General features: G+C 42.2%; 1 protein-coding gene across 1 annotated transcript; it reads left to right on the top strand.

Annotated features, from left to right (window-relative positions):
- The first annotated feature begins 2235 nt into the window (after positions 1 to 2235).
- LOC148029325 (uncharacterized) lies at positions 2236 to 5602 on the top strand. Its single transcript, XM_087688550.1, has 10 exons — positions 2236 to 2361; positions 2474 to 2651; positions 2771 to 3271; positions 3346 to 3416; positions 4510 to 4601; positions 4805 to 4896; positions 4992 to 5210; positions 5285 to 5357; positions 5462 to 5528; positions 5564 to 5602. The coding sequence occupies exons 1-10, from the start codon at positions 2236 to 2238 to the stop codon at positions 5600 to 5602; spliced, it is 1458 nt and encodes a 485-aa protein (XP_087544676.1).
- The last annotated feature ends 6407 nt before the right edge of the window (positions 5603 to 12009 follow it).

The following is a 12009-nucleotide window of genomic DNA, read 5'->3' as shown; positions in this document are numbered from 1 at the left end:
TATTTGATGAAGAGAAGAAAACTCTGAATATAGCTCATAGTGTGTATTTGATGAAGAAAAGGCAATAGTTCACCGTCACTACAAGCGGAGAGAAATCAATAGAAAAATTTACGACTCAACCACCCACCATGCTTCACCTTTATGCACTCATAATTTATTTATGTTGTATTAATTATTTAATTATTTAACGGCCAACTAGTTACCTAATTACGCAATCAACGGCTAACTTCTTTATTAGGGTTATTAAGTCTCTCCTCAACTCTCTCCTCTCTTTCTCAACTCTCTCCTCTCTTTGCTCTCACTCTCTCTCCTCTCCCTCTCTCTCTCTCCCTTCTCTCCCTTCTCTCTTTCTCCCTTCTCTTTCTCTCTCTCTCCCTTCTCTCTTTCTCCTTTCTCTTTCTCCCTTCTCTTTCTCCCTTCTCCCTTCTCTTTCTCCCTCTCTCCCTTCTCCCTTCTCTTTCTCCCTTCTCTTTCTCTCTCTCTCCCTTCTCTCTTTCTCCCTTCTCCCTTCTCTTTCTCTTTCTCCATTCTTTCTCCCTTCTCCCTTCTCTTTCTCCCTTCTCTTTCTCTCTCTCTCTCCCTTCTCCCTTCTCCCTCTCTCTCTCTCTCTCTCCCTTCTCCCTCTCTCCCTTCTCCCTTCTCTTTCTCCCTTCTCCCTTCTCTTTCTCTTTCTCCCTTCTCCCTTCTCCCTTCTCTCTTTCTCTCTCTCTCCCTTCTCTCTTTCTCCCTTCTCCCTTCTCTTTCTCTTTCTCCCTTCTCCCTTCTCCCTTCTCTCTTTCTCTCTCTCTCCCTTCTCTCTTTCTCCCTTCTCCCTTCTCTTTCTCTTTCTCCGTTCTTTCTCCCTTCTCCCTTCTCTTTCTCCCTTCTCTTTCTCTCTCTCTCCCTTCTCCCTTCTCCCTCTCTCTCTCTCTCTCCCTTCTCCCTCTCTCCCTTCTCCCTTCTCTTTCTCCCTTCTCCCTTCTCTTTCTCTTTCTCCGTTCTTTCTCCCTTCTCCCTTCTCTTTCTCTCTCTCTCTCTCCCTTCTCTCATTCTCCCTTCTCCCTTCTCTTTCTCTTCTCTTTCTCCCTTCTCTTTCTCTTCTCTTTCTCCCTTCTCTTTCTCCCTTCTCCCTTCTCTCCCTCTCTCCGTCTCTCTCTCACGACGGTGCCCCACAACTCACGACGGTGCCTCACGACGGTGCCCCACAACGACGGTTCCCCACAACGGTGCCCCACAACGACGGTGCCCCACAACGGTCTCGCTCCTGTAGCTCACGACGGTTCCCCACAACGACGGTGCCTCACGACGGTGCACGACTGTTCGTAACTCCTACAGCACTAGCGACGATCAACGGCTTCGTCCTGCAGCACTAGCGACTAACGACTGCTCGTAACTCCTGCAGCACTAGTGACTAACGACGGTGCCTCACGACGGTGGCCTCCCAATCCGCGACTGTTCGTAACTCCTGCATCCGCGACTGTTCGTATCCTGCGCGACTGTTCGTAACTCCTGCAGCACTGCGCGACTGTTCGTATCCTCGTCCGTGGCCTCCCAATCAACGGCTTCTTCCGTGGCCTCGTCCGTGGCCTCCCAATCCGCGATATCAACGGCTTCATCCGTCCCAGGTAACATCTTGAGCCCCCCAATCGTCCGCGTCCACGCAGACGATGGGTGGGCTTAAGCTTTGTCTTTTGGTTTACCTTTGTTACGCTTTGTCATGCTTCGTGTGGGCTAAGCCGTCGTGTTAATTTGGTCATGCTTCGTGTGGGCTAAGCCGTCGTGTGGGCCTCCAAGGTAACACCTTGAAGCCCCCCAATCGTCCGCGTCCACGCGGACGATGGGTGGGCTCATGCCCCATGGCAACTGTCCCGTATGTCATCCCATCATTTGGTTATGCCGTCCCGTCGTGTGGGCCTCCAAAGTAACACCTTGAAGCCCCCCAATCGTCCGCGTCCACGCGGACGATGGGTGGGCTTATGCCCCGTGGCAACCGTCCTGTATGCCGTCCCGTCATTTGGTATGCGCCGTCGTGTGGGCCTCCAAGGTAACACCTTGAAGCCCCCCAATCGTCTGCGTCCACGCGGACAATGGGTGGGCTTATGCCCCATGGCAACTGTCCCGTGTGCCGTCCCGTATGCCGTCCGACGGGCCTCCAAGGTAAGAGATTGAACCCCCCATGGATACAAGCGTGTGGCTTCGTCCCATATGCTTCGTGAGAATAAGGTAAGAGATTGAACCCCCCAATCATCCGCGTCCATGCAGACGATCCGTGGGCTTATGCACAAGCGTGTGGCTTCGTCCGTGGCTTTGTCCCGTGACCTTAAAGAGATTGATTGTGTTGTTAATCTTAAAGAGATTTATTGTGTTGTTAATATTAAAGAGGTTGATTGTGTATCTATTTGTAAGTGTGTAGAGAAAGTTATGGCACCTAAAAGAGTGCTTAGAAAGAGAGAAATGTGTGTCACCTCATAGTAGCCATGAAGTCTGTATGAAGCTACGTTCAGGATGTGTTCCTGGGCGGATCTTAGAGCAAGAAGCATCATCACGTTTGAGATCAGTGGACACTCCTTCAACAAATAAAGGACGTGGTCCAAAAAGATGTGTCTACATTGATGGCGAAGCACAAGTGGATGGGGACTCCAATACAATTGACGGGGTTGCGGAGCACACAGGTAGTCACTTATGTGTCCATTTCATTTACATATGACGCTTTGTTCAGTGTTATGTATTAAATATGATTGGTTTAATGCTACTTTTTTTAATTTTTACTTATTAATATCTGCTCCTACAGAGACTAATGTGCAGCATGATAGTCTAGATGACAAAGAAGAGGTGAGTGGTGATAGTGATCAAAGGGAGAATGATGATGAAAAAGAAAAGAAGCACTCAAGGAACTTAGGCAAGCAAGTCTCTCTAGGACTGATGAAGGATGTGCTGAGTCAATTTTATATAAAAAAGAGGACGCTACCTCCTCTTGTGCCTCTTTGCAGATTAGTGGCTCATGAGGCAGTCAGATTTGCTACGGATGATGCCCAGTGGTTGATTCCTTCCTTTGATTCCACTGGTTATCTTGAGACTATGGGACACTTCCTTGTGTCAGTTGAAGGTCCGAGAGGGGAGACCATGTCAGTGACAGCCAGCAATCTAGATGAATGGGGTCCAATATGGCGTCAAAGAAATGAGGATTTTGAGAGGGCTCTTGGAAGAGAGTGGCAAGACCTTAAGGGTAAAAAGTTCTTGGTTTGGGATGGAAACCACAGGCTTAAAACGTGGTGGAAACGCATCAAGGAAAGTAAGTTGTCCACTATACATGCAAGTATTGAATGTTCGTATCCCATTCTTATGTTTGTTGGTTTTCAATTACAGAGTACTCCGACTGTGCTCACTACCATGTTAGTGTACGGTGCCAATTCATTGAGGTGCCCAAGGCAAAGGAAGCAAAGCTACTACTCGCACTAGACACCACCAACGCGTAAGTCTTCTTCCTTTAACTATGCTCCTCTTTGTAATATGTTACACTTACATTCTCATATTATGCTTTTGTTTGTTTTCAATAGTATTGCCAGAGCTCATGTTACTCCAAATATTGCGCATGAGGTGTATATGTTTCAAAAGTTTGGTATTGCAAACAAAGACTCCATTCTAGATAGATTGAGTCCGGCCATGAGGAAGTGGGCTGAGGTTGAGATGAGTATAGAGGCAAGGTATTATCATGGTGTTGCTCCATGGTATAACTCTCCTTGCGGTTTGATATCTCAGCTTGTATGGAAGGTGATTTTCTTTCTATGGCTCACTTGTATGAGATGTGCTTTTCTATCTCTAATTTAGGTTTTTTTTGGAATGATAGGATGAATTTCATGTCTTCATCTCAAAAGAAACTGCTAAGCTTGAGGCTCTTGGTCTAGATGAGGTAGAGAGGAAGAAACGTTTGGAGAAGGCTACAAGGGTGGAAGAGGAGCGCCTTAAGGATAGGGGTTACAAATACCTATCCATTGCTAATCCCCAAAATGGTGATGAGTTCTTTAAGTTGTTATTTGGGCTAAAGTGGGATGATGCAAGCATGCTCAAGATCACAAGAGACAAGCTGTATTGTCTCACAAGCTCAAAAATCCCTGCGGAAAGGTAATTTGTATATATAACGCAAGGTGTGTGTATGTGATGCTTTTTTCTTCAATGCTTTCTATTTGTGTATATTGTTGTGCATCACAAGAAAAAAATATTGTTGCATCTTATGAGTCTCACAAAGGCCAAAGACCCCCAATACCCGCATTTTGGTGATTATAAGCTCTTTCGGGTTTACATGAAGAAAGAGACATATTGGGCTCACTTGCATTCGGAGGCACTACTTCAGATTGATAGGATACAAGTAGACGGTCCACAGCTGCCAGATTCATTTGAGGAGTTCTTTAAGCTTAACATGAAGAATCATGTCATGCAGGTTGACTCAATGCAGTGCATTCATATTGCTTTCTTAAGTTCTTTCTTAAAATGTATATGTGCTAATGTTAAGCGCTTGTGAAACTTGTGTAGGCTTTTGTACACCTCTTGGATGGAGTGAAGTCTTCAGATGTTGCAGAGAAGATGCCAGAGCTTACGTTTTCAACCAAACGTGTGATTTATAGGTTAGCATGCATTTTCATATTAGATTGTGTGTCTGATTTTCATATTAGATTGCATGCATTTGCTTGCGTAATTGGCAAGAATGTTGCAGGTGGATACTACAATGTGTAGAAGAGAAGAGGCTGGATGCAGCTCCGCAATTCACAAGAGAGTGGATTGATGTTCGTGACGAGAACACTATGTATTCTCCATCGTTATGTGATAGAAAATTGACGGCATGGGAGGCAAGTGTTTGCCCTTGGTGGCTGGATTACCCTGTGGGGGTTATCCCTAAGCAAGAGAAAGATCTGCATGACAGTAAGTACTTCAATCTATGTAAACATCTTGTCGCTTTTGTAGCAATAGTTTTTGTGCTCATGCATGGGAGTCTAAGGGTGAATGATACTATGTAGGATTCAAGGAGGGAGTTGATACTCATGAACCGCTTACCGCACCCACCACTGTAGAGAAGCAAGCAACCAAGGCTACCAAAGGTGCCACCCAGGGTACTCAAGGTAATCCAGGGAGAAAAAATGTGCCAGAGTCCTCTATGGCGCCCACCACCTCCTTTGTTGCAGATTCATCTCTTGGTCGAGAGAATTGGGAGAGGCGACCTATGACCCGTTTAGTAGGTGAGAAGTCTTATATTAACTTGAAATTTGTGTATGATTATTAAAAATAAATTACTTTGAGATAATTGTTGCAGGGTTCCAGTATCAAACATATGTCGATGCTCTATTAGTGGATGTGACCCAAATTGATAGATTTGCCCTTGATAGGTAGACATGACAACTACATATTGCAAGAACATCAATTTACATGTTGCATATAGCATTGCATCATCGGTTACTTTGCATTAATGACTATGTTGTTTTGTGTATAGCATCAACAAGTTTTTTGCAACACAAAAGATGCATCTTTATAGCAAAGATGGAGTTCCATGTCAAGAGGTGGCTCGATTGATATTTGCGGATTTTCCTACGAGCTTGCTTGTGGATGCTCTAGGTCCCATCCCATTGGGTAAGTTATGCTTTCTATCACACAAGGTTTACATCAAACTCACTTCTCATATATCATAATACCAATGTTGTTTGTAGAGGGCATGACTATTCCCAAGTGGAACACGTTCTCAAAGGGTCTAGTTATGGGTTGTATGGACCTTGCTCGCGAGTATTTGGCCGACCAGGGATTCTTAGTCACTATGTGCTTAGCAGAGCATATAGGTGAGTTTATTACGGATGCGGCAAGGGTGGGGTTTGTGCTTCACCGCACTTGGACACTCATGTGTGACTCCAAGGCTTATCGACATCCCGTTACTAGAGAGGCGGTAAGATAACAAAATTGGATACGTTGAACGTACAGTTGTATGTTCTAAATAAAGTTTATGTTACATGCTTTAAATAAAAACATGGATCACTTATTCTATTTCCACTCGTGAATAGGTACTTGATCTTACTGTGTGTCTTTGGCATCGTGCTGGTCATGTTGTGCCTTGCTACGACAGAGAGGCTGGGGAGAAGATTTCAGAGAGATTGTTTCCAGCGTATTGTAGCTACATGATGGATGATTGTGTCTTTCCCATGGACGTTGATGGTGTCATTGTCAGAGGCGGAGCAGAGAGGACTCATCTTTTCTTTCGGTAAGTAGTCTTGCATGTTTTTGCTCTCAGGTTACCTTGTATGGTATTTTCATTGTTTCTACTTGCATGGCCGCAAAGATTCTGTATCTTGATTGGTGATATGTGATTGGTGATATGGTTAGGTGGTTACTAGCTACATTTACGAAATGCTACGACTATGTTTTGGATGTGTTTGCGGGTTGTGGTGGTTTGGCGCGGGCCAGTGCAGAGGAGATGAGACATTGCATGTGTCTAGAAATAGATGATGTGCTCTATGGGGAGTGTTTGTCCACCATAGTGTGTGGACCGGTACCATGCTGAGAGAGTGTGTGTTTTTTTTTTCGAGAGACTCTAGACATTTCATTTTGTTACTACTTTTATATATATGTTTATTATACACTTCGTCATGTGACTATGCCCAATTTTGTCTAAGAGATTACATGCATTGGGATCTTTGATTTGTTTTTAGGAAGAGTGTACCTTGCAACTATTTGACACGAAAATATTTTACTAGTTTTTCATTGGTTTTGTTTTCTTGATGTGTGTGTGTTCATGTAAATGCAATGTGTCGTACTCCTTAAGTAAGACTATTTATATGCAGAATGGATATGTTGCACGAAAAAGCTCGAAAAAAAGAGATTGATTAGAAAAGAACGAAAATGAAAGCCCACAAAAATTAAATCCCCGATTTAGAGGACCTCCAAGAAATAGATGGGAAAATTTTGAATGCTTTAATTGCAGGGAGAGAGGTCATATTGCTCCTGATTTCCCTTATCCAAGAAGAATAGGATGGGAGATGTACCATGCCACAATGGAATGCTAGGCAAGATGCTAGACCTCAACAGGAACAAAGGCCACTTGAACTAGCTAGGCAACAGTTGGAAAGAAGACTTGGTGAAGGCACATCGAGTATGAATCTGATTGAAACCAACATGTCAAATGATGGGGAGAATGCAGATGTTTTAGCTAACAAGAGAGCGAGAGAGAGGGATACTAAAACTAAAACTTAGAGGGCAGTAAGGATTAAAAAGGGAAAACATGTTGTAGACGATCCAAAAACCAGCAAGAAAGCTAGACAACGAAGGAAAATTCAAATGTGGGACTTTGCTTTGGGAGTAAATCAAATTCTTTACAACTTGCTTGAGGATTTAAAAGGTAAGAAGTCAGATGTTATATATGATCAGCTACTGCAGATGAACTCATCTATGAGGAGGCAATGTCATGGGTTGGTTATCAGGAAAGGAAAAACCCGAACTGAGCATGTTGGAGTGGTATACCTATCAGGTGTGAAAGACATTATACATGTCATGGATGCATGGATACACAGAAGGGAATTTGATCAATTTTATGTTGATGGTGGTGCACAAGTGTGTGTAATCACTGAAGAAGAAATGCTGCAAATGCATCATAAAATGACAGGGATGTCATTGTTTAAGGTTAAAATGGAAACCAGCTCAAAAGTGAAATGTTTGGGAGTCATTGAGAACTTGGAAATCAACATTGGAGGCCAAAGAGCATGTTTAGATTTCCATGTTATGACTATAAAACTTGGGGCATATACTCATTTTGAGTTGATCATTGGCTGATTGGTATGAGGTCTAGATAAGACTAGTATAGAGGTCAATTGGAACTCTATCTAGAGAAGCCAACTCATAAGAGAGTGATCTTTGACATGAAAATAGGGTCTGCCATTTAAAATGGACATGAAAGTGATGTTGGAGGTGATGAAAGTAGTGATTCAAAAAATTACAGCCTTGATAAGGAAGATAGAGAATGTGAAGCTAGCCTACTCTCTAGGGATGTTGACCTCTTTGCGTTATCATTTCGACGTTCTAAGAGATAAGAAAAAGTTGTAAATATTGCTATAGGAAGTATAGACCTCATGTAGGAAACATGTAATTAGCAACCTAAAATGAATGTTGGATTGCCCAAGCTTATGAATATGCTAGAAATGACTTGACTAACGATGAAAGAGATAAATATTTAGCCATTTTTTAGAACTACTCAAAACTATTTGCTACAAAATATCATGAATTCAGGGGTACTACAGCATTGTGCACCATATCAAATTGAAAGAAGGGTATAAACCAGTGGCTAAAAAACTTAGGAGACTTCGTACAATTCAAGAAAATATACTTAAAGATGAAATTCAGAAGTTGCTTGATGCAGGATTCACCTATCATGTTGATGATGTAGAGTGGGTGTCTCCTATTGTAATTAGGCCAAAGAATAATGGAAAGTGGAGAGTATGTGTTGATTTCAAGCCTCTTAATGCAACCACTAAGAGGGACTACTATCCTCTTCCATTTCAAGATGAGATCTTGGATCAAGTGGCTGGTCATGAACTTTACAGTGTGTGCGATGGATACTCTGGATATTTCCAGATTAGAATAGTAGAAGAAGATCAGAAGAAAACAATATTCATTACCCATGGGGATGCTTCTACTATAGAGTAATGCCTTTTTGTAACGTGTCCGCTCGTCCGCTTGTGGGACACGTCTTAATAGCCCATCAGGAGGAGGGTCTAGAAGGCTCCGCCTGGCACTCCCAAGGAATGACACAGGGTTTGCGATCTAGGTCTTCCCGAGTCTACTCCGAGTGGAAGTGTCTGGCTGTTCCCACTTGGGATCGACCTGAGTTCAGGGTTCCTTACCTATCAGCAAAGTCTCTAGGTCTTCCCGAGTCTTCTTAGAGCAGAAGTGTCCGGCCATTCCCACTTGGGATCCTGAGGTCAGGGTTTCTTACCTATTAGCAAAGTCTCTAGGACGAAGCTAGCATCAAGCTCTAGATGTACCACTTTGTGTAGGAACAACAAAGTCGAAGCGGATTCATGCTGCACTTGGTTCATGGAGAATGGCAAATGAGAGGGATGTGAAACTCAACCTCTCTCCCATATGGCATAGTCCCATTCCTTTCCCCTAAAACAAAATAAATCAGGATTCTACATCTACTGACACTAGATCTTCATAGTCTTATTATCTCATCATTTAAGAAAAGTTCCCAGCTAACCGGTACCACCCTTCCATAGGACGGACCTAAGTCACGTACACCATTAGGGCCAAAAACGCTTCAAAAAATGCACTTTTGTTAATCACGGGATTAAGGAAAGGGCCAAAGAGAGTTTGCCACGTGTGCAAGAATATGGTATTCTTGTCTCCTCTTTTTTAGAGATAGTGGAGTCCATTTCGTGATTCTCTCTTCTTTTTTAGCCAAAACCCCTAAAGTCTGACATGTTTTGGAGTCCCAAAGACGTTATTTACTTACAAATCTGACAAAATACGTGACAGAGATGTGATGAAATTAATAATGAGTTTTTTGAAAGTCGCGAGATCTTTCAATATTGTTTTTGGCACCCAATACATACTCGTTTGTGTTCTTGGCGCTACTTTTTAGTTCATTCACCCCTCTTTGAGCTTCTTTCTCTGCGCTTTCATTCTTTTCATGGCTTCCTCTAGGCGCCCTTCTCATTTAATACACTCTTGCACAGTCTATAGCCAGGGAGCAGATGGAAATTTTGAGCCCAAAACCTTTGCTGTAAACGATTGGGTTACCATACTGCCATCTTGCAAGGGCTCTCATAAGGTGAAAAGAAGAAAACGAGATGATATAAAACATCGCTGGAAGGGGCATATCATTGCCTTCAAAATTATGCCCGAAGGCTGGTTTGTCAAGGTGCAACATGTTTACATGGCCAAGGATATGCACTTGCCTCCAAATGAACGTGTTCCCCAACAAACACATTGTAAGTTATTAGTTGAATAACGTATATAATTCTTTTCCATTTATGCAAGTTCTAACAAACGGTTCCTCATTGTAGATATCTTTCCGTCAACAAGTATTGAATGGCAACCTGTGGAAAGCCTAAGTGGGACTTTCCATGTCATTCATAAGGTATTGGCAGACATTATTTATGCCGATCAAACTGTGTCTTTTTTTAGTGAATGCAAGGTTTTTATATATTATGCACAGTATGTGGTTCCCTCTAAAGCGGATAGGTATGGGAATATCGAAGATTTTCCATTGCCAAGTCTTTCGTCTCTAAACTGGAAGATTCCTGACAAGGTAACGGTGCAGAGTTTCAAATTCAAAATATCTCAGGATATTAAAAAGTCCATGACAGTTGGAAGGATCTCAAGAAGAATACGTTTATCATGGTTTGTACCCCTCCATATCTTCGTGGCTTGCTTCAAAACAACAAATTTACAAAGAACGAAGGTATCCTGGCTAAGTAGAAACTTTTCGGAAGAGGATTTGGACAACACTATAGGGACGCATTGGAAATCTAGAGAGTGCGACCATAAGGGTGATATCTTGAGGTGCAGTGCATGCCCTCAATCCTTGGCTTTGGCTTACAGTATCCCTCACCAAACTCTTGCTTTGGGCTTTGATTACAGGAGATACAAACTAAGATTGGGTATTTGGGTTCCCTTGGATTCCGATACAGATTACACACCATATAAACTTGCGGTGCACGTTTTGCCGCATGAAGAAGTAAAGAAGGTGAATGTTACTTCCAATTGGAGTCTGAAAGATGTGAGGGATACCTTGGAATTGCTAGACAATACATCCCCTAGATATAAGTTCAAAGTGAATGGCGTAACAATTGGTAAAAAGAGCCGAGCGCTCTTTCTCTTGTACGAGTTGTTTGTCTCCCACAATTGTGAGTTTTGAGCCTTGAGAATGAAAACTTTGCAGGAATTTATCTTAATAGACTGTCCTTAATATATTTTTTAGTGGGAGCTCATAAGCTATCATGAAGCAAGTTGCCTTTCGAATGTATATAAATAAAATGTACATTACATTCGATTTATAAGTGAAAATTTTCATTACACCATGAGGTACAAAAATTTCATATAAATGTACAAAGCCAAAATAATAAGGCTCGTGTATGCTTATGTTTGCTATTTTGATTCTTTATCGATTTCTTCAAAGATATTTTTTCTCACAGGGCCTTTCTTTGATTGTTGAAAAAATTTCACCTTTACAGGTAGTCTCTTTTCTTGGGGCTTAAGAGGGGATGGATCAAATTTCAGAGGAGAAAGCATTGGCATTCCTTTTTTTTTAGACTCTACAGCAGTGGTCCCATTGCCTTTGCCTTTGCCCTAGCCCTTGCCCTTACCATTGCCATTGTCTTTACCCTTTCCCTTGCCCTTTCCCTTGCTTGTGCCCTTGGCCATTGAAGTTTTGGGAGGAAGAGGGGAGTCAGGATCATATGGTGTGATTGCCTTGTCCAGAATCAGCTCAATGCATCTCTCCCTTATCCACCAAACATATGAATCAGGATAGTCTCTACACTGTAAGAATAAATGTTATAAGTTAGTGAAAAGAAATCATGATAAGGGTTACACAAACATCAAATGAAATTAACTTACATTCACTCCTATTTGTAACAACTTTGAATCCACAGTTCTGCAAATATTTGAGATAACTCTCCATCCACAAGAATGCGCATCGCTTTGCAATGGAACTTCTTGTAGAAGAAACGTATAAGGCCTTTGAGGATCAGCAAGATCCTCGTATGTAGTATCCAAAAATGTAGAAACAAGTCTACCAGCACTGCAAAAGGAAGCTTTGTAAGTTCAAAATATTTTTTGTAAATAAAATCAAAGTAAGTAATTTTCTTTCAACATACATTCTTGCTTGACCATGAACACCGCTGAGAGAGTTCATAAATATAATTTCTCTTGTAAGACAATTAATGTAGATGAGACTCCAATGCCCTCTGCAAATTCATAAAAGAGGTGAGTAGAAGGGTGAAAGCAAATGAATATAAATTTTCCTCTACAGAAAAAGAAAAATACATTTCTACATAA

The sequence above is a fragment of the Lygodium microphyllum genome, chromosome 11 (assembly GCF_053477565.2).
Source record: "Lygodium microphyllum isolate KBCC chromosome 11, Lygodium_microphyllum_v1.1.10, whole genome shotgun sequence".
Classification (NCBI taxonomy): Eukaryota; Viridiplantae; Streptophyta; class Polypodiopsida; order Schizaeales; family Lygodiaceae; genus Lygodium; species Lygodium microphyllum.
The sequence above is the reverse complement of the archived record's forward strand: the minus strand, read 5'-3'. Positions and strand labels throughout refer to the sequence as shown.

Excerpts from the sequence above, each read along its gene's own strand:
- LOC148029325 (XM_087688550.1), top strand. The coding sequence starts at position 2,236 with ATGCAGACGATCCGTGGGCTTATGCACAAGCGTGTGGCTTCGTCCGTG. Across the intron at positions 3,417-4,509 it reads AGGTGCCCAAGGCAAAGGAA|GCTTTTGTACACCTCTTGGA; the intron begins GCAAAGCTACTA and ends AAACTTGTGTAG. Across the intron at positions 5,211-5,284 it reads ACCTATGACCCGTTTAGTAG|GGTTCCAGTATCAAACATAT; the intron begins GTGAGAAGTCTT and ends TAATTGTTGCAG.